General features: G+C 38.1%; 1 protein-coding gene across 8 annotated transcripts in view; it reads right to left on the minus strand.

The window, feature by feature from the left end:
• kazn.L (kazrin, periplakin interacting protein L homeolog) overlaps positions 1–27,517 on the minus strand; it is a 349,342-nt gene that overhangs the window by 35,456 nt on the left and 286,369 nt on the right. For all 8 annotated transcript variants that reach the window (XM_041569375.1, XM_018226077.2, XM_018226070.2 and 5 more), the window contains 2 exons: positions 5,630–5,821; positions 3,490–3,626 (listed from right to left, as the gene is read on the minus strand). In XM_041569375.1, the coding sequence (XP_041425309.1) occupies positions 3,490–3,626; positions 5,630–5,821 (329 nt within the window). The remainder of the gene's footprint in view (positions 1–3,489; positions 3,627–5,629; positions 5,822–27,517) is intronic.

The following is a 27,517-nucleotide window of genomic DNA, read 5'->3' on the forward strand; positions in this document are numbered from 1 at the left end:
TTGTAATACCCCCATAAAGCAAAGCCAACATGATATGCTGGAGAATGGAGTTGAAATCATCACAGCAGCAGGGTAAAATGGTTATTTGTCCTGATTGTGGTCTGTTGTATTGTTACTCATAAAATGAAAGACGTAGGGCAGCCACTAAATATCTCTAGAACCAATCACCTTCCACTGTAGATATTCATAAATGGTGCCAATTTTACTGCATAGCAGGAAAGCAACAGCAACAATTCTAGTCTTTGTTTCCCCTGGAAAAGGAGCAGTGACAAACACTTACAAATCTCCTGCTCTGACATTAGACTTAATTATATGCAAACTGCAAATTGTAGGGTAGAGCAAAATACAGAATAGTGTTTTCAAATTTTATATAAATATAAAAATGAAGAAGGGCAGTACAATGGCATGGATACTATGGGAAAAATAATATCTGCCAGACTCTTTGAAGTGTTTCTGTTTTTAACCGATACTTTCTGGCTAAATGTACTGTAGCATATAATTTGTCCCCAGGAGAATATGTAATGGTCAGTCCCTATGGATACATTCTTCAGTGTTTACTTATTGTTGCTGGTTACCGTATCAGGCGTCTCACTTTAAATGGCTAAGCAGCATAAAGCCGGCTGGGCTAAACACTTCGAATTTCGAAGTATTTTTTGGGTACTTCGACCATCGAATTGGTTAAATTCGATCGAATTCGAACGATTCGAAGTAAAAATCGTTCGACTATTCGACCATTCGATAATCGAAGTACTGTCTCTTTAAAAAATACTTCGACCACCTACTTCGTTAGATAAAAGCTACCGAAGTCAATGTTAGCCTATGGGGAAGGTCCCCATAGGCTTGCCTGTGATTTTTTGATCGAAGGATTTTCCTTTGATCGTTGGATTAAAATCCTTCGATCGATCGCAGGATTTGCGCAAAATCGTTCGACTTCGATATTCGAAGTCGAACGATTTTAGTTCCCAGTCGAATATCGAGGGTTAATTAACCCTCGATATTCGACTATTGATGAATCGGCCCCTTAATGTAATTTACGAAGCAAAAGCTTTTGACTATTAAGAGTAATACTTTGAAGCCATATCTACCAGCATGCAAAGTGTTTTTAGTTTTCCATATCCCTCAGTATACATAAACACAAAGAATTGGCACATATCATTTACAAAGACCAAAAAGGTAAAGTATAAAATGTGGTTAACACTTACATAGTTTGCATTAAAAGCTAAACAGCCAGCTGCATTCTGAACAAATTTACAATCCAGCCTTTGGATTGAACATAGGTTTATGTTTGTGCAGCACATCAGTGGGAGCCATCCATCTTTTTTTCAGGAAGAGAATTTGTTGTATCACCTGTGTTAGTAAATGAACCCTTTCATCCCTTCCTTGCGTTCATTGTAAAGTACTTTCCACCTGTCAGGCCGTGTCTAGACAGAGAATATTAACTGGGGGTAATAGAACAGATGCAAAGGTTGCTCCAGATCTAATAATAATGGAAGCAACCCCAATACCTTTGCTTTCAAAGCACAGACTAGGAAATGTTACCTGCTGTTTGGTTGCTATGTATCATAAGAACTGGAGCAGACGTTGCTCTATTACTACATTTCCTCGAACTAACAGCATACGGACTGCCTGATATGATCGGAATAATAACTGTCAAAGTCACTTTATTGTTCCAACAGCACAAGTTAAAATGTTCAGATCCACCCAAAAATACATCTCACTTTCTGTACTCTCTCTGGCAGTTTGATGTTGGTTTTACTCATCTCTTGACCCCATTAGCTACCTGTGAGCTAAGAAACACACCAAGCACAAAACAAACAAAAATCTACTCCACAAAAGACACATCACCAACACAAAGGCAGATCAGATTTCCAGTGTGTCTTTTATACCAGTTAGGGTTTAACATAAGCCTGTCTTCTCCTCTGTTCTTTTTTTTCCTGAAATTGTGCAGTCTTTATATGAACGGCCAGTACATACTTCCTCTTTGCAAAATAGGGCTCGGAGGGTGCCAATACCTTGATGAAGTGGCAAACATCTGGAGTCTGCAGAATTCTTGGCATGGGTATTTAATGGAGCGAGGCTTATCAGACATTACCTAAGTTTACATTCTAGACTTAGGTTGAAAGCTCCCGAATTTACTTAATAAAGCAGTTAAACATTACTACTGATTTAAAAAAAATGTAGGACAAAAAAAAAATTGTACCCACCATGTTTTAAAAAATCCATGAGGAACACCCCACTGCATTCACCAAGAATCATCTGCAAGCATTTAAAGGAGAACTAAAACTTAACTTAAGAAGTAGGCTAGACATGTTGTACACAATGTTTCGGGCTTCTGTACCAGCCCAAGGAAACCACAGCCCTTTAACAGGGAAGATCTGTGTCTCCAAAGATGCCCCAGTAGCTCCCCATCTTCTTTTCTGCTAATTTACTGCACATGCTCTGTGCTGCTGTCACTTACTGAGCTTAGGGACCCACTCACAATATACAATACACATATAAATATCACAATATAAAAGACTGATTAGTAAATACTACAGATGCTACATGGCAGCACAGAAACCAGTGCAATTAGCATCAGAATTTAATAATCAGCCCTGTAGCATCATCTTATATTATAGGCCAACCTCATTTTCTGCTTGAAAATTTGTGACGACCCCTACGTTTAGCTTCTCAACAGCTGCTCAGAACCCCCTGAGCATGTCAGTGTCGCAGACACTTTTCAACCCCCTGTGACAACTTTGAAGTCCTGGATCATTGCTGCTATTGACAAGCAGAAACTTTAGGATTGAGCAATAAGTTCGGTATATAAAATATGGTACTTTAAGCCATATTCATTTTCAGGGCTTATTTCTCATTTAAGCCCTTCAGAGGGCCAATAAGCCATCAACTCTTTCTAGATGGGCTAAGTCAGTAGTTATTATAAGCCCATGTACGGCCACCTTTAAAGCAAGCTATAGATAATAAACAGAACCATTATGTATGTGATGAGCCTTGGTGTTACAAACTCTATAGCTACAGACATCATTTCAATACTGCAGTTTCTATAGAGACAACAATATTTTGGCATTTACAGGGAGAAGCTGCATTACGGAGAGCCAGGTTGCTTACAAGCAGGTCATGTTTTGTTACAGTCATACCTTTTGCGGTGCTTTTATACAGCATCTTTGATTAGATCTAAAAGCAGCAGCCCTGTCTGTAAATCAGAGGAGCAAATGTCTAACAACAGCCCCTTTGTGACAGTGGTGCATTGACTCTAGGCTTCTGTTCAGTGGGCAGCATGAAAAGATTAGTTTACATTCACTCCACACCGCAGGTTGCTAAACGTCATATTCAGGTTTTAAGGACAATACATCCCTGGTTTGATTCTATCACTTTTGCATCTGGTGGGGGTTCATGCCGTTTCTTAATATTTGCTAGAAAGCGCACAGCAGCAGAATAACTGTTTGAAAAGTAGATTTTCTTTAGCCAAGAAACCATTTTTGCCCTCACCTTTCTATGCTGCTCATAATTCCTGATGAAGTCCCGCAGCTGTTCCTCGCGACTCTCAAGGGTTGTATATAACTGTTCCATTTGGCTTACTAGGTCCGTTTTCTCTGCCTTTAACCTCTTCCGATCTGCTTTCATAGCTGCACAAAAGCAAAGATATTTGATAGTTTGATTAAACACGACACAGTCCATTCCTTTTAGAGCAAACTGCATTTTGGAAATTTGATGGAAACACATATTTGTTATAAATGTTCACATTTTGATAACATTACTGAGCTTGCACTATATTATATATCAGGGCTGTCCAACTGGCGGTCCACGACCCCCTTCTGTGGCCCCCACCTACCTGCTGTGTTTGCTTACCATATCTAAACTTTAAAAGGTATCACTAGAGAGATTAAATGGCCACTGCATTGTTTAAACCTCAAATTCAGACTAATCCCCTGTATTGTTCATACCTGTGATCTCCCTGCATTGTTCACACTTGTGACACCTCCATTGTTTATGTCCTAAAGCCCTGTACCCACTCACCATTTGTGGGTAAGTAGCCACAAATGGTGGGTGAGCGTGGCTCTGGCCAGCAGCTGAATTTCAAGTGGGGCCTGTTCTGGCAGAATATGGGAAATATCTCCACTTCAGGGGGCAAATTCACTAACCTCCGAAAATTTGCCAGCGACTGCTTCGCTCACAGCGCAACACTTCGCCAGAACCACGTTAATTCACTAAAATCCAGAGTGCCGAACGATGGCGAAGCTAGCATTACTGCGCCAATTGAAGTTGTGCTAGCGTTGCCTAATTTGTATACGGCGGGAAGTTAAAGTTGAATGGACATATATGTTGCAAATACATTACACTACACAAGCCCGGGAAACCTTAATAAAATAAAATAAAGTTGTTATATTGCCCTACACATGAGCCCACTGTATAGTTTATGTGCCATATATTAGGAAAGTAACGAAATGACGTCACTTCGCCCTTTAGTAAATTTGCCCCTAAGAGTCTTGCAAATCAACTCTTTACATGAATGGTCATCTTAATGGAAGAACTGTATAAATTAAACCTCAGCATAGACCCAAACCCACTATGCTTGCACTCTGTTTAGACCAGAGTCTCATGCAGACTATACTGTGAATGCTTAGGCATCATCTTATTGCTCCTAAACAGGCAATTTCTAAGTGCAATAGTTCAGTGTGTATGCACACACCCCTGTGCTGTAACCAGGGGATCACAAAGTACATTAGTCAATTAGAACTGACAACGGAGATGGTGCTCCAGACTATATTGTTTAGGGCAACCTTTCAAAAGGAGTCTCTAGGGCCTGACTTGGTTTTTAATCCTGTGCACCTGTTCTGAGTGCTCTCAAAATGACAATGGAAAGCTACAATTGATGTACTTATTAATATAGTAGTCCCCCCCTCCCCATTCACAAATATGTACTGAACAAAAAGTAAATAAAGACTCTGCCCTTTGGCTATTTCTTTCCAACATGTAAGTACAAATGTACTATGAAATTAAAAATATTGAAGGCGATATAAAATGCTAAAATATTGAACATATGTATATATGATCAACAGAGCTTGAACGGTGAGCCAGTATGAGAAATAAACATGGTCACTGCTTTCATGAGCACCGCTGATTTGTTCCAAGCACACTTTGTCCACTGGGAAAGCTATATAGTCAGAGCAAATGGGGACTAGAGACAAAACATTTTTTCAATGCACAAATTTTAGTTTTTTTTTGTCCATATAAACAAGCTGTGTAGCAATGGCAGAAATTGAAAAAGGCAATATGGCACAGGTTAAATAGTGGATAACAGATAACACACAGAGCTTATCTGCTATCTACTGTGTAACCTGAACCTTTTCTCCTTTTAATGGCTGCCCCCATGGCTACACAGCAGCTTATTTATATAAACAATAGTAGTATTTCTGAAGAAGACAGCAGTTTTACCAGTGTAGGTTAACACTGCATTATATTAATTCGGATTCGATTCGGCTGAATTTTTTGCAAAGGATTCCGGGGTTAGGCCGAATCCAAAATAGTGGATTTGGTGCATCCCTATTTTTGAAATTTCACCAATCACACACCACAAAAAATGCCTCCAAAACAAATCGCACATCTAACATGTATAGACACAATTTACCTTGAAGTGCTTCTTTTGCTCTTTCCAATTCTTGTTCTTTCTGCACTAGCTGCACCTTTAGCTCCGTCACAGAAAGGACTTCCGCAGACCTGCTATCATGTGACTCTTCCAGGTCTTTCGCTAACATTTCCTTCATTTGTCGGAGCAAGTGAACCTCATCTTGTAGTTGTGACACCTCTTCCCTTAGCAGCACTACAAAAGGGAGATACATTTTAATTTAAAGATATGCAAACAAGGGGAAAAAAATTCATATAAAAGTTTCCAGTAACGAATATAATTATAAACATGCAATTGCTACTGAAAGCAGTGGTTGTCGGATTGAATATTCTCTGCACTTCTGGCTCCCACTTCTGATCCATGTAGCAGAACTAGAGAACAGAAAGGGATTAATTCTGCTTTTATTTGGAACCTTTAAACCATTACAATGATTTAATTAAAGTTGCTAGAATGACATTTTCTTTCAAGTGCAAAAGCCACATTTTTGGACGATGCCTTTCTACAGAATTGCTCAAGTGCAAATGCGAGTAGATGGCAGAGGTGCGAATTATTAGAAAAAGAACTATGGTTAGAGCATCTTGCTGCCTCAGGATTGAGAGAGATTCATGAATAGTCTGTTGTTATATTTCTCTAAATATGAACATTTCTAGGGAAATTATGCTGAATCCGTGGACAAATAAGGAGCTTAGAACAAAAGTCTATTTCTACCTTTCACATCTGAGAAGAAGCCAAGTCTATATTGTATTCAATTTGTATTATAGGATCCGTTATTTAGAAACCTGTTCTTCCTCTGTAGCAAGCAATATGCATGTCTGTGAACTGCTAATTTAGATCCCCCTGAGATGTGTGAAGGTCCATCAAAACAATAAACATGGCACCATCGTTCATCAATGCTGTCCTCAAAGAATCAATTAAAGAAAAAAAACAATTATCCAATGGTGAGGAGCCCATAGGACAGCTTTTGTGCATTTCCAGAAGTAATTACCATCATTTAAGAAGCTTGTGCAGTTAGGCAGCAAAATCAATAGCAATGTAATTGGGCTGCATGACCCTGAGCTTTTGTCACATACCCTGAGAAAGAAGTCAGGATTTCAGTCTCAGGGTCAATACATGGCAGAAGAGTAAGTTGCCAAAGATGAAGAAATAAAAGTTTCCAGATATTAATGAAAGCAAAGCTAGGCTAAATAGATAGCTAATAGACAGGTATGAGATCTGTTATCCGGAAACCCGTTATCCAGAAAGCGCCTAATTACAGATTTTTTATCCAAATAATCCAAATTTCTAAAAAATTATTTCCCTTTTCTCTGTATTAATAAAACAGTACCTTGTACTTGATCTAAACCAAGATATAATAATATTGGAAGCAAAACCACATTTAAGGTTTACATGATTTTCTAGTAGATTTAGGGTAAGGTCATCACACCTGGAGATTCGGGAGATTTAGTCGCCCGGCGACTAATCGCCTCTTCTTTGTTCACCTTCCAAACACTTTTTTAATTCAGTTGTTTTTAGATTGTTCCCCAGAAATAAATACTTTTTTTCAATTACTTTCCATTATTTATTTTTTACTGTTTTTCCAAAATCTAAGTTTAAAGTTGAATGTTGGTGTCTCTGGTGTTTGAGTCTGGCAGCTCAGTAATTCAGGTGCAGACTCTAAACTGTTACAATTTTGCAACATTGAGTTGATACATTTCTCAGCAGTATCTCTGGAGTATTAGCAACTATTGTATCAATTCTAACAGCTGTCTGTTATGAAACCCAGAGATTCTGCCCAGCAGGGACAAAGATAAGAAATGTATCAACTAAATGTATCCATTTAGAACAGGTTACAGGGTCGGCGACCCCCTCCCAGGGCTGCTTGAGAAGGTGAAAAAAAAGACACTTGACACTTCAATATTAGAAAAACGGTGACACACAGAAAATAGAAAGTCATTGAAAAAAGTCATTATTTCTGGTGCTCTATCTGAAAACGACTAGTTGTTTGAAGATGAACCACGCCTTTAAGGTACGAAGATCAAAATTGCTGAAAGATCAGTTATCCAGAAAACCCCAGGTCCCAAGCATTTTGGATAGCAGGTGCCATACCTGTACACGGATTGGTTGGAATGAAATTCTCTGTATGTGTATTTATTATATAGTGTCGTAAATATGCTAGTGCTTATAATATGTGTTATTATAATCATAATTATAATTGGTAAATTGCTTTATTTTGAGAAGTAGAAAATAAATTTTCAAGTATTTAAAACAAGTGCAAATCACACCTGCTTCCATTTCATTTCTTTGGAAGATACACCCACTGTTAGTGTAGGTAATGTGTACCCCCAACATTTACTAGCAATACCCCCCCCCCCAATCGACAGTACTTTTCCCTTACCAGTGCTCGGGAAGCTAGTGCAGTGATGGGCATTTTGAACAAAGTTCTAAATTGAAAAACACAAGACTTTTTATATGCTGATGTTACAGTAGATAAAGCAGATATCTATGCAAAGATTCCTAGATAATGTTGAGTATATTTGTTAAAGGAACAGTTCAGTGTGAAAATAAAAACTGTGTAAATAGATAGACTGTGCAAAATAAAAAAATGTTTCTAATATAGTTAGTCACTGATTGGTTACTGCCTGGTAACCAATCAGTTTAACCCAATAGCGCTGAAAAGCAGGAAGTAGTGTTCTGGCTATTATGTTACACATCCAGTCACTCCAGCCTTTATACATTACATTTTTGGCTAACCAACTTTGTTAGAAACATTTTTTATTTTGCACAGCCTATCTATTTACCCAGTTTTTATTTTTACACTGAACAATTCCTTTAAAGCCAAAAATGATCTGCTCTCAGTTGTTCCCGGAAGCCTCCTATACAGGTCAAGGGGGTAAAAACAGTTTATCTCAAAAACAAGGGGAACTTTTTTCTCTTAGGCAGTAAGAGCAAGGGAGTAGGAGCGTAGGAGCGGAGTCTGATCTACTGCATGTACACAAAAATAGTGAAAGAAGAATTTGACATGGATTAAGCTCAACCCCCCCCCATTTATTCTCACTCAATTTATTTTTATGAAATCATCAACAAAATAATTTGACTTACAACTAGTCTAATGCCTACAGTATTGCCTGTGTCATATATGAATACCCTACCGATAAAATAGATTCTAAATTGCTCCTTCATGGAGGCGAGCAGTATTATTACAGTCCAACTCCGAGCTCCGTTGCAGTGTGCCCATCTGCCTGGATACAAGCCTGGGTATCTGCTTAGCAGCCAACTTATTTGGCTGCCTCCTATGACCCTGCCCGTCTGATTTCACTGCTTTGCAAATCTGTTGCTTACACAGACTGTCTGACTAAGAGCAGCTCTCACTAAGTGCACAATTTATTCAGCTGATGAAAATAAATATGGAGATCTGGAAATCCATAATAAATGTGGGAAAGGTCATTTCTGCTTATGGTGGTCACTAACCCCAGCAACTTGATTAGGCTAGGTTTTTTTACAGTATTATTGTTACTTGTGATGTGCATTATGTATAATCAAGCACTGCTGAATGTGTTACATCTCTACAAACAAGGGAAAAAAATAATTACGTTATTGCTTATTTTTCAAAAGACAGCTCTTTTCTTCCATTTCAAACTGCTATCTGCTTCTCAAGGGTAAGTAGCACGCTAGCAACTAGACAGCTGCTTAAATAATCATCTGGAAAGCTACAGGACAAAATATAAAATCAGTTATTAACACAAATAAAGAAAACAACCATAGGAAAGGACAATGGCTAGGGCCACATGAGGCCAAAATCAGATTTGACTTTGGCGGGTTTTGTCTCAAAATGCAAAGTCTTGCGGTCTTGTGGTTTTGTCTCTGAAGTCCATTCTCATCGAACCGATTCAACACTTAAGGCAAGGCCAGACTTGGCGTTTTCTCATTGCGTTTTTAAAAATGCTCAGTCGAGCGTAGATACGCATAAAATGCACTACCACTGAAACTAATGGAATACGCACTATGACAATTCTCACAGGGCGGTTGCAAGCCGAAATCCGCCACGGGACACCAGTATTGGTGTTTTTCAGCAGAAACACCAAAAAGCCAAGAAACTACCAAATCAATGGACTCTATGGGATCTGCATGTTTGAAACTACACTTTACATAAATATGCAGCGTATTTTAAATATGGCGTCCAAATTCTCACAAGATAAATGTACCACGTTGTAATTACATTGCGTATTAACAAGCAGTAAGACTACATTCTGCATGTAAATTGTTTTCCACTTGGCTTTTTTTCACAAAACTTTACTAAAAAAATTCTACTGAGTGAAATTGTGGGGAACAAGAAAAAACAAATGCATGTTGGGAAAAGAAAACTACGGGCTGAAAAAAGCATATTATCACGCGTGTGTGGTTTCATTGGCGTATTTACGCTAGACCACGTTTTTAAAAAACGCAACATAAAAACGCCAAGTGTGACCTTGCCCTTAGGCTATGGATACACAGTGGGGCTTATTTATAAACAGTGGGCAAATTTGCACCTGGGCAGTAACCCATAGCAACCAATCAGTAATTAGCTATTTTCAGCCATCTGCAAGTTGGGCACTGAAAGCAATTGTCTGATTGGTTGTTGCCCAGGTACAAATTTGCCCACTGTTTTATAAATGACCCCCAGGCTGTTTTATGCAGGATGAGAGAAGCTCAGTGCCCCCGCTCCATTAATTTGAATCCAATCAGCCTGTGTGCGGTCACACACAGGCTGAAATCAGCCCAAAAACTGCAGCTGAAAACAGCCTGTGTGTCTATAGCCTTACAATGCTTTCTGCCCGTAGTAGGGCTGAAATCAGCCAGCATTTTTTTATCTGATTTTGGCCCTCATGTGGCCCTAGCCAAAAGGAAAGGAAACAAACTACAGCTGCACCTCTACTGAACAAGAGTTCACAGATTTAACTGTAAAAGGCTCATGAGCCTTTACAATAAATGCCCTCCTGCACTTGTCCTGTACCATTCAAAAGAAAAATTTCTAGAAGCAATGCATTTTTGCTCAACAAAGACCAGATTATATTACGCATGATCTATATTATCAAGCAATAGCCTTCTCACATCACTCACTAGTTTCGTTTGCTCAAAAAAGCTATAAGGTAATTTTACCATGAACACTTGCTCATTTTGAAAAAAAAAAAAAAAGTATATATATATATATATATATATATATATATATATATATATAGATATATATAGATATATATAGATATATATAGATATATATATATAGATATATAGATATATTTTTATATATATATATATATATATATATATAAAAAAAAAAAAAAAATATATATATATATATATATATATATAGATATATAGAGAGAGAGAGAGAGAGAGAGAGAGAGAGAGAGAGAGAGAGAGAGAGAGAGAGAGAGAGAGAGAGAGAGAGAGAGAGAGAGAGAGAGAGAGAGAGAGAGAGAGATATATATATATATATATATATATATATAAAACTCCACTAACAAAATGATACCTCTCACAAATGCATTATTTATAAAACAGATGACAGTATAGCTGCCTACACAGAGAATATTGATTCCACCGGCTTTCTACTGAAGAACCAAAAACCTGAAAAAAGTATAAAGAAATGCATCTCATCTCAGCAATGGAAATTTTAATACAAGGAATAAAATATCCACTTCTGTAAAATAGGAAAGACAGAAAGACTAAGCATTTCCAAGTAAAGTAGTACTTTACGTAAATAAAATGTAAGGACCTGCTGTGCAGGTTAAACTCCTAAAATCAGCCCTGGGGGACAGAGTCAGCTTACACCCAAAGTTCAAAGGAAAATTTTGGCAACAACAGCAGGGTCAAAAGTAAAACCCACAGGGGACACAATGGAGATGTTAGGAGTAAATAGAACAAAATTCCCACCTTAGCCCTGCAGTCAAACTGAAACAGAAACCATGTACCATACAGACCTGAAATGTAAATAATAATATATATATATATATATATATATATATATATATATATATATATATATATATATATATATATATATATATATATATATATATATATATATATAATATAATATAAGCACTGCTCCTTTAAATGCAACAGATAATGACATTATAGTTTTGTCCCATTAAGAGCACTCTCTGAGCCGATGGATATTAGAAATATAAAACCAAAAAGATGATGGATGGCAGACGGGAAATAGTTTTGTTAGGGAAATACGTCAGGCCCCTTCATGTCTTTGTGCTACTCAAACCTAACAAGCTTCCCTGTGGGGCTGACCTGAAAGGCATTATGTGCACATCATGGCAATCACTTGATCCTGAACTTAAAACTATTAATGCTTTGGCACCAAGAGACTGATTTTAACGGCACAGACAGGGCTGCGTTGTTTTGCTTTCAACTTGTACATAATAACGATCTGCTATTAACCTTTGTTGCCTGAGAAGGATGAGAACAAACAAATGCCACTTGTTACTGTAAAGGAGAAAGTTGGAAAATTCAGGGAACATCACGTATATACAACGTCCTATAATGGCTTGTTGTGATAGCAGGAATGGAAAGCATCTTCACTATGTGCTGGCTGTTCTAGGATAAAGTTTTCCCTGTAGCTTCCTTTAAACCAGTGCTGTCCAACTTCTGTGGTACCGAGGGCCGAATTTTTTCTGGCCTACATAGTGGAGGGCCAATAATGGAAGCCAGTGTTGACCACTCCCTGTTTTTAAACCACATCCACTTTAAACCACACCCATGTTACCACAAGATCATGTCCACATTATGGTAGCTCACCAAAAAAACCAAATGGTTGGTGCTCACTGCAAGGATATCACTTATCACTCATATGAAAAAAGTTGTCATATTAAGACATACCCTTAAATCCATATGCCTCCTCTTCCCTTGAATAATAGCACCCCCAGCACAAGATTAAACACCTTAGGGCCCCCTAACAATGATTTATTTTCAAATACTAACAAACCCCCAGAACAAATAACAAATTTGACAGTTTTGACCAGAAAAAAAAATTCCAAAATTTGACCCGTAATAAATCTGCCCCTTTATGTTCAGAAACACTATTACCAATGATAATGTACAACATTTCTAATGATAATGTACATCCCTACAGGAGAGCACAGTACGTCTATCAAATTTATAGTAAACGATATGAACTTAGAACAGGCGGCTGGTCTCTGGCCAGTATACCAGGCTGGAGCCAAATTACCAGTAATTAAAAGTCAGTATTCTGGGTACAGATATTTATACAGTCAGATACAATACATGTAAACTTAAAGCAGATCCTGGCTTCTTTAAATGACAGAACCTGTATCAGCTAAAATAACAAACACGTTGAAATATATTTGGCACTAAAATGGCCACTTCAGACACTGGAATAAGTGACAGTTATATTGAGCATAAACGGAATATATTTGACACTGTGCAAACAAGAAGTACACGCTGAACTTCTGAGACGGTCAATACAAGAAGCTGATAGGCAGAGACCAGGCACACATCCAGCATGAAATTATTGTACTTGAAGGCTCTATGTAAGCAAAGCAAATCAACAAGGGCCATATAATGTCATAGCCTGAATAGCATGGTGATTGCCCATTAATGTGATATACTACACAGACATAATAAATAAGGAGGCAGGTTAGAACATATTGATCTCGGCGTTGCACTGGGGTTTTCTATCAATACAAAGGTTGACGCAAAGACTCAAGTGTGGGAGGTAGGATGCAGAATTCCCCCATCTTAAAGAAAATGCACCTGTAACACAGGCCTGTCAACTGCAGAAACAGAGGGGATTAAAACAGACTTCATTATACATTCAATTATACCAGTGCCACTAACATTTGCAACTGAAAGGAGAAAATGCTGCATTAGTCATAGATCAAAATAATAACAACTAAAGAATTAAAAATAATTTTAGCTTGAGTGCATTTTATAGCAGAAAACATAGCATCCTAATGCTACAAGAGAGACCTAAGAAATACACTAGGGTCTAATGGAGGTTCTGGGTTCATTACACCTACCTTCCCCATTAAATATATTACCAGAAACAATTAGCATTTTAGACAATATTAGCTTTTCGAAAGACATGCAAAGAATGAATATTTCAAATTAGTGATCAGAGGGAATAATTAACTTTACACGCCCTTCATTAACAATGGTAGGAAACCAATAAATGATTTTAGCTTGTTAGTGCAAACACATCACCAGTCAATGCTGTGAGTTACATCAAAAAGTAACCATTTGTCACCCCTTATCTACACACAAAGGACTTAAATGATTCAATCCAACAGGAATGCAAGACTCTTGGGTTAAACAGAGACGTTCAACCAGGAGCCCTTCCAGTGGCGTTACTAGATATTACTGGGCCCCACAGCAAATTATTTTTCAGGCCCCCAAAATGTTTAGAGGTTGACTTGTTTCTCCAATATTTATTGAAATTGTATATGAATTAGGGACTCGTGGGGCCCCTATACCTCCTGGGCTCCCCTGCAGCCGCAGGGTCTGCTGCCTCTATAGTTACGCCCCTGAGCCCTTCCTTTCCTTTGTACTGCACTACACTGTCAGCATCAAAAATTGTAACCAGCGCCATGCTCCAAGGACCACCAAAACTGCTGGATAAAATGTTTCAGTGATTCACAAGCATATACATTTATTGGTCCCATATTGTCCCTGATTACTGCAGGTTAAACTTACAGTAAGGCCATGAGCACATCAGAATTAGTTTTTCTTTAACAAAATTCAAATAGGACTAGTTATATTGCAGATGCTGTCACCACCATGCTCCTCACAATGGAGCCATTTACAAAGAAAATTTCAACATGCCAATAGAAGAAGGTGATGTGAGATGGGTTATCTGGATACTTTTGGTTTGGCTATATAATCTATTTCTCCTATTAAACAGCAAGTACAATAGCCATACCTATAAAGACAGTAAGAAAGTGACCACATGGGAGATACCGGAAACATATCTATAGCATGAAGATACTCTGCTGCTTACAATTAACAGCTGTGACCCAATATCATGCTTTCACTCTAAGGTCATAAATCAGGATATCCTTCCTGGAAGTAATGGTTACTAATTATAATATCTACAAATAAACCCTATAACCCTGTAAAGTTTTCAATTTTATATATTTTTCATATTGCATATTCTCTGTAGCTACATATACTACGCCTCTTATTGGATAACATTTGCTTTAATAATAGCTATGCGTATAACTCATAATTTAGGATTTAAATATTAATGTAATGAGATGTTTTATGTATTAAACAGCACCCATAGGGTAAAAAAAAATTCTGAGTGAGGTTCGTCCTCACGTCATATCCACTCTTGAGGTTTAAATATGTGTAATGGTTTGCTTTTGAAGTTGTGCCTATGATTACGTATCTCTAGATACGAAACCCGTTAGCAATTTTTGTTTTAACCTATGGAATAAAGATCGAGATTTTATCCAATCTGGTGTGTCACAGGAGTGCAGGCTCATTCTACGGTAAATCTATAGTGAAAAATATTGCAAAATATAAGGAAATTCAACGTCACGAGCCCCTATTGCAAAATATAAGGATATTAGACATCACCGACGAGGCCAAAGGCAGAAGGCTTTTATATCAACTTTTATTACAAGGGGGTACATTATTTATTAGAATACACACGTTTCAGGGAGTCATGTAAGAGAAATGACATCACTAAGCTCCGATTATAACCGATGACATCACTAAGCACCATTTATAAGGATATCATTTACAGGTAATTTATGGATCTTGTGTATTATATGCACATATCAAACCTGCCAAAAGTCACCAAAGCAAACACAGCAGTCGGAACATTTATACAAATGTAAAGAAACTTTATGCTATCAGGGGGTTCTAACTCTAACCAGCGCAGGGACTCATATTTGGGTAATAACCCACAGCTCGAATCATTGCTTTGACATAATTTTAAATCATGTTAACAATAAAGTTATCATTCCAGTGCAGAGTCAAGATAAAAGACAAAACCCCTGCTTTCAGACATAATCCACATAATGCAGCCCATCACTATAGCATAGTGCTCTATGTACGGACACCCCCTGCACGACTGCCTCAGGCGTCTTACACATAACCGCACTGAGGTGCATTGTTGAAGTGACCTGTATCAAAGAGAAAAGGCCTGGAAAGACTAAAAGAGTGCAAGTGCTCCACCACCTCCCTCTGCAAATTCTCTTTGGAGAGAGTGACATGCATTCTCCCGGCTGTCAGCAGTGAAGGGGTGAGAGAGAAAATAAAGTGAGGCGTGCTTCATACCAGGTTTATTTTCTTCACCGTCAGACTTCATGCTGGGAATGAATCCTCCCAGAATGGCAGAAAGGTGCTCTGTCATAACGTAGTGCCTGGCTCCTCCCTGTGCTTCAGGAAGTAATGTTTGTTTTACCTGAGCTGCCAGGAATTTGTCCCTCGCACAGGTTGCACTAGGATCTGCATGATGTCACTGCTAACGGACAAGGAGAGGAGGGGCCAGTTAACCTATTCAACTACTACAGGAGCTTTAGCTAGTCGTTGCTATGCGTCTCAGCACAACGAGCTGTTGCACTGCCTGATATGTGCAACCCCTCCTTTACTAGTTACATACACGAAGGGTTATAAAGCATATATATATATTATATACTATACAATACACAAAAGCTATGAATATCTTGAAAATGAGATCCTTATAAACGGCGAGTTCTGATGTCATTTCTGTCACATGACTCTCTGAAATTTGTGTATTATAATAAAGTACCCCCAGTTGCAAATTATGAGGATATTAGAAGTTACCTCAGAGTTCCATGACCTGTTTCTATATAGTCATGAAACTCCTCTGTAACTTATAATATCCTTATATTTTACAAGAGGGGGTACTTTATTCACTATATATGCAGTTGACATTCTGCAATGCTTAAAGGAAAACTATACCCCCAAAACGAATACTTAAGCAACAGCTTTATATCAAATTAAGTGGCATATTAAAGAATCTTAAAAAACTGGAATATATATGTAAGTAAATATTGCCTTTTTACATCTCTTGCCTTGAACCACCATTTTGTGATGGTCTGTGGTCTGTTGCTGCCTCAGAGATCACCTGACCAGAATTACTACAACTCTAACTGTAACAGGAAGAAGTGTTGAAGCAAAAGACACAACTCTGTCTGTTAATTGGCTCATGTGACCTAACATGTATGGTTTGTTGGTATGTTTCTGTGCACAGTGAATCGTACGATCCCAGGGGGTGGCCCTTATTTTTTAAAATAGCAGTTCTATTTATGATTACCCAATGACACATACTACTAGAAAAGTATATTATTATGAAAATGGTTTATTTACATGAAGAAGTGTTTTACATATGAGCGGTTATATGCAATATATATTTATAGAGAGACCTACATTGTTTGGGGGGTATAGTTTTCCTTTAAGTTAGCATCCACCTAAATGTAAATATGAGAAAGGTAGTTGGACGCTGCCAGGCCTGGACTGTACATTTTGGGTTACTGGTAGAAGGGACAACTTTTTATACAGGACAGCTGATTTTTTTTTTTTTTTGACAATAGAAAAGCCTGTTAGCCAATTTTTGCTTTGTTTTCCTTTATACAGCCCTTCATCATGATGTAGCACAAACTGTTCAGCTTAATGTGTATGGCCAATGCCAGAATATGCTAGCAATTGCCAGGGCATATTGAGCTACATGGATGTAAAGTGCAAAGGAACTGACAACATTTTTCACATACACATCATAGCTGCACTTCCTTTTTTAAAAAAAAAAACCTTGCAAAAGAGTAATAAAATTTCATATGCTAACGTGACTTCTCATAAGCAGTGTAAATTATCTGATCTGTCTAAAAGCACCAAATTTATTAAAGGAATCGCAGCAGCAGGACCACACACTCCAGATGCAGACAGGTCATATCACTAGGCTTCGACCCAGTTGACCGCAAAACCTACTCAACTCTCATGAAGTGGGAGTGATAGGTCCTCAGAGCATATCCTCAGGCAGAGTAGCAAATCCAAGAGGTAGTGGAATAAGAGATTCTTTAGGCTAAATAGCAGTTCTCATCATTGTACTAAACTACACCAATGCAATAAGCCATATTTAATACATGTATGGGACCGGTTATCCAGAATGCTTGGGAGCTGGGGTTTTCTAGAGAATAGGTCTTTCCATAATTTGGATGTTTATACCTTAAGTTTACTAGAAAATCATTTAAAACATTAAATAAACCCAACAGGCTGGTTTTGCATCCAATGTGGATTCATTATAACTTAGTTTGGAACAAGTACAAGGTACCATTATTTTTACAGAGATAAAGCAAATAGTTTTTAAAAATGGTATGGATAAAATGGAGTCTATGGAAGATGGCCATCCTGAAATTTGGAGGCTTCTGAAAAATGGATCCCATACCGATACTTAGGATTACACTTATCAATTTTCATCACATTAGAAAACCAACGCAAAGATCTGATTAGGCGGCAGGAAATTTGCCATGCACACTGCAGCAGGAAAGGTAAATCGCAGGACCCCATTGCTCTGTTTCTTCTTGTCTCCACAGCAACAAGCTCAGAATTTGTGGGGGAAATAGCAAGATACATATAAACTAGCAAGCACATTCTCCTAGCTTTTGTGCAAGGCATGGGCGTATTTGCATTTCATTCTAATTAGGATCCACACAATGCATACAGTCACAACATTTCATCCCACACCTCCAAACTTCTGATCATCAAATTTGGGGATTTGGAAGGGTACATTAAAGCAGCAATTATGCTGCAAGAGTATCTAGCAGATCCACCATTACTCAAGTTGCCATTAACCACAGGGCTCAAAGAGAATGATCAACAGTTCAAATATTTTTATTACTATTGATAATGGCACATTGATTTAATCCAGCTTCTCTTTTATCAAGCTAAATCAATTAAACGTATTTTTACTGTGCCATCTATTCCAAAAATCTCCTAACAAAATTACTCCTGATTTGGCAACTTTGTCACATTCAGGGCCAGGAATAAAAATGATTATGGTGGGGGGAGAATTTTGTTACTTACCCCTGGTAAACAAAAACACTATCCTACTGGCTTTGGATACTTGGCTAGGGATCACACTGGGGCTCATTTATCAACACTGGGCAAATTTTACCATGGGCAGTTACCCATAGCAACCAATCAGTGATTAGCTTTTTAAAGCCAACTGCAAGTAGAACAATGAATGCAACAATCTGATTGGATTCCATGGGTTATTGCCCATGGGCAAATTTGCCCAGTGTTTATAAATGACCCCCACTGTCTTTGTTTGGAGTATGGGCAAAGTACACTAAAACTTGCCCGATTGCACAGGCTTGGGCTGTAGAAATGCTAAGCATAGCAAGAGTGGAGAGGGGAAAAACAGTGCTCTGGTATTTCCTCAGTATAGCACACAAAATGCTATTTACCCCAAAGAAAATGGTCGGTTAAACTTTTATTGTGCTTTAACACTTTTTTGGAAGCAAACCCTTGAACTAGCCTAGGATATACAACATGAAATAAGAAAACTGAAATGAAACATAAGGAGGCACTTCATCTGCTTGATCTATCAGTCATCCTTACTGTAAATGCCAGGGATTAACAAAATATGGAAGTCTCACAGGCATGGCTTTATATAAAGCAACACTATCAAATGTAAAACAATGGCAGCATTGAAGATCTATCCAGATCATGCGTCTTTGCTCCGCAGTGTGCCAGGAGCATGAAAACTTGCCCTGTTGCATACAGACACACTATAGTGCAGACACACTGCATGGACAGCTTCAGATTCATGTCAGCTTAAAGATATTTAAATATAGCTCTTCCTTTTAAACAAAAATATATAATTTTCTGAAGTCATGTAATCTGCCATTCTTAAAGAAGCACCAGTAGCAAAAATGGAGTGAATACATATTGCAAATAGTTGCTTTTTCATTCTTGAATTATGAGTTTCTAAAATGATCCTTTAAGCAGGCAGAAAAGCTCAGAAGCCTGAAGCTGCATTAGGATGTCTTACTCAAGTAGCAACCTGTTGAATTGGGGCATCTGACCATCTGCCCCATCTAGCCATCTGTCTTGCTACTTGTTAGATTAAAGGCAGATGGCATTGAATGCAACCTACTATAACTCAGCAGAGGTTGCAGAATGTATCTATGTTGGATCCCCTATTTCTTTTGTGGTTTGCCTCAGCTGGAGCATAGTCCACCCAAAACTGGTACACCCAACAGTGTCTGCCTGCTTCCACAAGCAACCATGTGAAGTGCAGCAGGTTACTCTTGAGCCCTAATTATTGCTCATAAATGTGAAGCAGTAAGTTCCCTTCTATAATCACTTAAACAAGGGTGTGGTATTCACACATGTACGACTGCCTTGAACCCTAAGTGGCCCCCAGTAAACATGTTGCACCTTGGTTCTACTGAAAAGCCCATTAAAATAAAGAATGTCATTACTGGAAGATGCTCCATTTAAATGTGATTACATTTCACACATCACTGTTTAATCAGCAGGGAGAATCGGAACTGTTCTGTTGCTGCCAGTATGAATAAAATTGGCCCTCAGCCCCTAGTTTACAGAATTTAGCCTTAATAAATGTGGGTTGTTGGGAAAGTGAGAATAAATACAATGCCGATGTATTTACAGCATCCTGAGGAAGGAATGCGGCTTTCCTTACTGTAATATTCATAATTAACACAGTTTCCAAATATTTGTACACATTTTTATAAAGCAGCATTCTGAAAGGCTGTCTTGATCAAGAAGCTAAAGCATTTAAAGGGATCCTGTAATCGGAAGACATGTTTTTTTCCAAAACGCATCAGTTAATAGTGCTATTCCAGCAGAATTCTGCACTGAATCCATTTCTCAACAGAGCAAACAGATTTTTTTATATTTAATTTCGAAATCTGACATGGGGCTAGACATTTTGCAATTTCCCAGCTGCCCCTGGTCATGTGACTTGTGCCTGCACTTTAGGAGAGAAATGCTTTCTGGCAGGCTGCTGTTTTCCTTCTCAATGTAACTGAATGTGTCTCAGTGGGACATGGGTTTTTACTATTGAGTGTTGTTCTTAGATCTACCAGGCAGCTGTTATCTTGTGTTAGGCAGCGGTTATCTGGTTACCTTCACATTGTTCTTTTGTTTGGCTGCTGGGGGGGAAAAGGGAGGGGGGTGATATCACTCCAACTTGCAGTACAGCAGTAAAGAGTGATTGAAGTTTCTCAGAGCACAAGTCACATGACTTGGGGCAGCTATGAAATTGACAATATGTCTAGCCCCATGTCAGATTTCAAAATTGAATATAAAAAAATCTGTTTGCTCTTTTGAGAAATGGATTTCAGTGCAGAATTCTGCTGGAGCAGCACTATTAACTGATTCATTTTGAGAAAAAAAATTTCCCATGACAGTTTCCCTTTAAGCAACCTTGTGGAGCAACAACAGTTTATTAGGTGGAAGGCAACATATTGTGCAGTCACTGAGAGAAAATACACTTGACCTGAAGCCTAATAATAACAGTGACTGCACTGCAAACTGTTCTGCAAAGTTCAGACTGACATTAGAAGGACTAATTATGGATTCTGAAAACAATAGAAATTATGTGTGGCTTTTCCTGCTGGCTAAAAATACAAGAAGTGTAGCTCTACAATTTTATCCTAAGCCACAACAGTCTTGCTCAGAATTCTCCCCTCTCTGGGGCAATCCCAAACTCCAGCAGCTCCGTACCATTCCAGCTCCGCAACTATGGGCTACTCATGGCATAAAATACTTAGCAGATATTATGGTGGAGGGCAGATTGATGGCTTTTCAGGATCTGAAACAAAAGTTTACACTTCCTAATAAAATGTTTTTTAGGTACTTGCAGCTGAGACATGCAGTGCACACCCAATTTCAGTACAATGCAATAGATACCACTCCCAGACCCATTGAGTTAAATATTCGTAAGGTTACACTTGATAAACCGTTATCGACCTTTTATGCACAATTGATGAAGGCTGGGAGTGCTTCCCTTAGTAAACTGATGGCTAGGTGGCGGAGGGACATTCCTGGGGTTTCTTCGGAAGATTGGGAGGATATTGTGGATTCGGCCTTTGAAGGGGTTATTTGTAGTAAAGATAAAATGACACAACTGAACTACTTGCATAGGGTGTACCTTACCCCATACCGACTCCATAAAATGAACCCGAATATACATGATGTATGTCCCAGGTGTTTTCACTATGTGATTCATACTGTTTGTACGATTGATAGTTGTGCAAATAAAAGAATTGTTAAAAAAAAAAAAAATACAAGAAGTGTACTCCCATTCTATTGCTCTATAAAGCAAAGCAAATAATTACCACTTTGGGTACATTTTCATTGGAGTATATAACTGTAAAATTAATGACCTAAACCAGAGGTCCCCAGCCTTTTTTTTACCTGTGAGCCACATTCGAATGTAAAAAAAAAAAAGGTTGGGGAGCAGCACAAGCATGAAAATTCCTGAGGGTGAAAATAATAGGCCTGTGATTGATTATTTAGTAGTCTCTGGCAGCCTACATGAAGGTCTATTTGGAAGTACACCTGTTTTTTATGCAATTAAAACTTGCCTCCAAGTGAAGAATTCAAAAATAAACACCTGCTTTAAGGCCACTGAGAGCAACACCCAAGGGGTTGGTGAGGAACATGTTGCTCACGAGCCACTGGTTGAGCTCACTGATCTAAACAAAAAGCCAACACCAACATGCCTTATGTAACACAAACATACCGGACACATCAGGCTAACTATTACCAATATGTTCTGCTTAATAATTATAAAAAAATAAAGGGAGAGTATAACAAAATATTCCTTGGATTGGATCTACTACATTAGATGGTCATATCATTGACTTTGGACTAGACAGAACTAGCCTTTTAGCAAAGTACATGGATACTAAAACCCCAAAATGGATTCCCCAGGAATTCTGTCATAGTACAAAGCACAATGGGTCACTTGAATGGTCCTGGAAACATATTGCAGCAACAGAAAAGTAAGAAGTCTTTGTACTGTACTGACAATTCAATTCCTAATACAAATTTACCCAGTTAGGTGGTCTTTGGTCCCTGTAAAATATTCTAGTTTGTCTAAAATATGCTAGCTTTGTTCTTGCACTACAACTCTTCTCCAGAAAAGATGTGGAGACAAAAGGCCTGCATAAAACTTGTTAAACAGGATAAGCCATAATTAAAACACGTTGCTGTTTTAAGGAGAATGACATCAAATTTTTACAATGCACTGTGGGTAAACCTGTGCACGTTCGGGACAGTGTACACTACTGCCCTTATATAAAATATATATTTCATAAAATATAATGTACTGAATATAAGATTCAGTATAAGCCCTATTTATTTGGCCCATGGTGGCCAGAAATGTTTATTTGCCCCTGTGGAGAAACCCAATGCCTGACTGGTGCAAGGCCATTAATCATATGCTGGGAGAAACTTACTGTGGGACAGAAGTGTTTCTGCAGAAAGGCAGCACTGAAATATACTTCCTTAACTCATATTTACATCCTGGCTTTATATCGCGATCATACAGCCTATAAAACTCAGGGTTATAATTACCAATTGCTGTTATTAAAAGCGAATGAAGTTGTCTGCTCCTGCCAAGAGAAGGAGATTTGTTACAGAGCCGCGCTCTCCACATAATGGTGAAGAAGGAAATCAAGGAGTTTCAATTACAAAACTGCCAGCACAAATCTAAGAACTGTAGCTCTTAACTACACATGGAAATTCAGCCTAGGGAAAAGTCCTCCCCCAGACCCGATCATCAGACGTCTTATATTAATAAAGGATATTGCTGTAAAAGGGATGCTTTCATCTTTTGGGGGGAACTTTATCAGCAGTCAGACAGATAAAGAGCTCTTTGGTTTAAACAAGATGCTACAGTGGCTCGCATGTATTTATGTATAAACTGCCTTCTTACATCCTGCAAAGCTACTGCATAAACCAACAGCTGTCGCGCCTTCACTCCATAGAAGAAATCCCACCATGCAACTCCAGAATTCACAAGCAGAATTTTTCGTAAAAAAATTGGAAAAAAAACAAGGTACCTAAGATATTACAGTGTGCTTACACAAGATTTAATTTTTTTTTTTTTTTTACATATGTTGATAGTTATATTGACAGTCCACATTTTGGGACTGTAGGAGTGTTTGGGGACTGGCATGTTGAGTATATTAAACTTAATATTTGTGATCATCAGTGAAACAACTGGTGAAAAACAAGACAGTTACATACCTCCTAACATTTCTGAAATAGAAAAAGGGACAAAAAGATTAGGCGCGCATATAGCATGTAGACCACACCCATTTTTGTGGCCACACCCCCTAATTAATTTTACAAAATTTGACAGTTATGAAAGTTTGAACACATTTCTGTGGTTTTTATGTGATATTACAGTTTTGCTAATGAAGGTGAATTGCCCTTTAAGCAACAAGTCAATTTCCCCAAGAGTCCTACTTATCTACAATTGTTACAATTACTTATTTGCTTATGTTAAATTGTTGCAAAAGTATCCAAGTGCACCTTGTGGCTGTTCTGGGCTCTCTGCCAAAAGCCAATTAAGTTAGAAATGTATCTTTTTCTGGCTGTTCAGTGCAGGAGATCAAAGAGAAAGTCGGGACATTTCAGTAACAAGCCGGGACTGCAGGTTGAGCTGTCAAAATCGGGACTGTCCAGTGAAAAACAGGAAAATTGGGAGGTGTGCAGTTAAACAATTTCTACTCTATGGAGAATGTTTTAAGGGAAAAAAGCAATATAGTAGCTGCCATTTGTGAAGAAATGCAAACAAGAAAAGAAATATTCTGTGTATGCAATAAGCTGACCCACCATTCTAAAAGAAACCACCAGTTGCACAATACTGCAAGTATTGCGGATTCTTCTTTATTTTCATAGTGCCAACATATTCTGCATCATATTGCTGAAATTATACATCATTCACTTCAGTCCCTGCCCCAGAGGAGCTTACAATCTATGCTCCATACAGCATTTGCACGCAGACCATGATCAGTTTGATCAGGAACATATGAACTTGCCCTTGTGTTTTTGGATGTGGGGGAGACACCAGAGTATTTATAAAAAAAAAACACCATGTACAAAGTCCTTGCAGATGGTACCCTGGATAAAACAGAGCCAAGAGGTTTCATTATAACTCATTCCTTTGCCTTTCAAATTTCTCTATTTCCTCCATGACACTAAACAAAAAAGTTAGGCAACAAACAGGAATTGTGGACACCGAATAACTGCAGAGATTCTTATGTCTTTAATGGAGAGATATTGTTAGTGGATCTTCAGGCTGCGGACAAATCCCAGCCATAGAACAATGCAGGACAATAACCCACCAGTGGGACGTCTCCGGTCCTGTGCAGCTCAACACTCAGCGGCTTATATATTAACTCCCAGCGCCAGAAGGAAACAATATGCCATGGAATAAAAAACACTAATTAATCCTGCAAAGACAGGGCCTAGAAAAGGATCATTTTATTATTCTAGTCATTTCTTATTGAAAACAAAAAAAGATGATAAGAATGTGACAAATAATTATCTATCTGCTCTTGCTGGTTTCTGAGCTTTCCATAGAGCATAATTCAAATGCATGCTGATTTCCATCAAACCCAGCCTGCTATTGCTTCTACAGTATCTGCAAGTTAAGAGTAATGATTGCTCATCTCCCCTAAAGGATATTTTAGTTCAAGCCAGTTCAGGCTGCTTCAGTTGCAAGGCATCCAATATAAATGAGCAAAGAACATGCAGAAGCCTTCCCAGCTGTGCTGTCATTCTCCTTGACAGGTGCAGTACTGATAGAAACTTGCATGAAGCCTCTCTGAAGCCTACCTTGGCATGTCCGCATTCTATTATGTCGTCTGGAAGCCTTTGTAATAAAATTGGTTATTTCAATAAGCATGTGGTTGTGGCTTTTCTTAGCTACTTATTACCAGACTGATTTGCAACCTAGTGTCACACTAGGGAATTAACTGGGGAAAATTAACCCCCTTTGTGATTAAACGGAGAACAAGGAGATTGGATGGACCTAGTGAAGGTAACCATACGCAGGACAACATTAGTAGCATGTATGTGTGTTTGGAGTGGTTAGTATCTTAGCTGTAAAGGCCACTGAACAATAACAAGTGGCTATGTAAGCATTGTTCCTGCACTTCGGACAATAAGCAGCAGGCCTAAGTGCTGAATGCAACACAGTTTGGCCAAATAGCACAGATCAATTTGGCAGATGGCCTGAACAAGGGGAAAACAAAGGAAGTGACAGGACCGTGAAACTATCACTAATTGGGAGTCAAACTTGAACATATGGTCAGGTAGTAAATAGGGATTTGGCCGAAGCCTGAATCCTCTACAAAATGAGTCCGGAAGAGAATTCAAATCCTACTTTGCATAATGAAATCTGACCACAAAACTGCAATATCCGAAATAAAAGTGTATGGACCAGTAAGACCAATGATTCGGATTTAGTAGAATCTGTAAAATCCTGATTCGGTGCATTCTAAGCATTAAAACTGGAATCAGCCAAAATGCCAGACCGTAGACTTTCATTTTTTGTTTCTGAAAAATACTAATCTGATGTCTAATGTGCATGCTCAGACTTGGCCGCTATTATTGTAAAATGTATCATCAATGCCCAAATGTTATTTTGTATGTGGTTGAGCTGAATAAAAAAATAACTACAGTCTGATCACATAAAAAAAACTGGTGCCATTCATCCAAATACTGAACTAATTTTTTTTTTATTCTTTTTATATACCTTTTTCTTTTCTGTTCTATTCTTCCATATGGACATCCAAATCTCTACGGATTGCTACGGTAAGTAAACTTTCCATTCAGAAAACATTTTCAATTGCAATCTGAAGAGCTATAGAACAACACAAATTAAAATAAAAATAGTCTACATTCTAATAATAATAATAATAATAATAATAATGGCTAATTTTCTGGTGAACTGCCTCTTTAAAATGTGTCAGACCAATCACAGTGAAATAAATGAACATTCCAATTACTATACTGGTACACAAGCAAGCATGTTTTATGTAGCTGGGGTTGCTTCTCTTTATTTACAGACGCTTGTAATTGGTATCAATATCCAAATGGCCTAAAGGAAGAGATGAACATAAATCCTCTGTCGTCAGCCATTTAGCAATGTTTATTTATACCAAGAGCAGCAGACATTGCAACACTTACACGCTTGCAGAAATAACAATGGCTTTACATGACTGATCACTAAAAATCCATACATTCCCTAAAAAAGCATTTAGTCCTTCTCCATGCAAAATGTAACCAAAAGGATCCCTTGATATAATATTGTAGACACAAAGCAACACTCACAGAAAGTTGATAAATGTGTTTCAGTAGTCTCTACACTATTTCTTCTATAAATGTTCAATAAAAACAAAACAAATTATAAAATGGGTGTCTTCTCTGTTTAAAGGAACAGTAACACCAAAAAATGTAAGTGTTTTAAAGTAATGAAAATATCATGTACTGTTGCCCTGCACTTGTAAAACTGATCTGTTTGCTTCAGAAACACTACTATAGTTCATATAAACAAGCTGCTGAGTAGCAATGGCGGAAATTGAAAAACGGCTATATGGCACAGGTTAACTAATGGATAACAGATAACACCATTAGACAGACAGAGCTTATTTGCTATCTGCTGTGTAACCTGAGCCTTTTCTCCTTTGAATGGCTGCCCCCATTGCTACACAGCAGCTTATTTATATAAACAATAGTAGTGTTTCTTAAGCAAACACAGCAGTTTTACCAGTGCAGGGCAACACTGCATTATATTTTGATTATTTTAAAACACTTATTTTTTGACGTTACTGTTCCTTTAAGATATAGGTTGGCTTGGCACAGTTAATTCTGCATCAGCATCCTTATCCG

The sequence above is a fragment of the Xenopus laevis genome, chromosome 7L, assembly GCF_017654675.1.
Source record: "Xenopus laevis strain J_2021 chromosome 7L, Xenopus_laevis_v10.1, whole genome shotgun sequence".
Lineage (NCBI taxonomy): Eukaryota > Metazoa > Chordata > Amphibia > Anura > Pipidae > Xenopus > Xenopus laevis.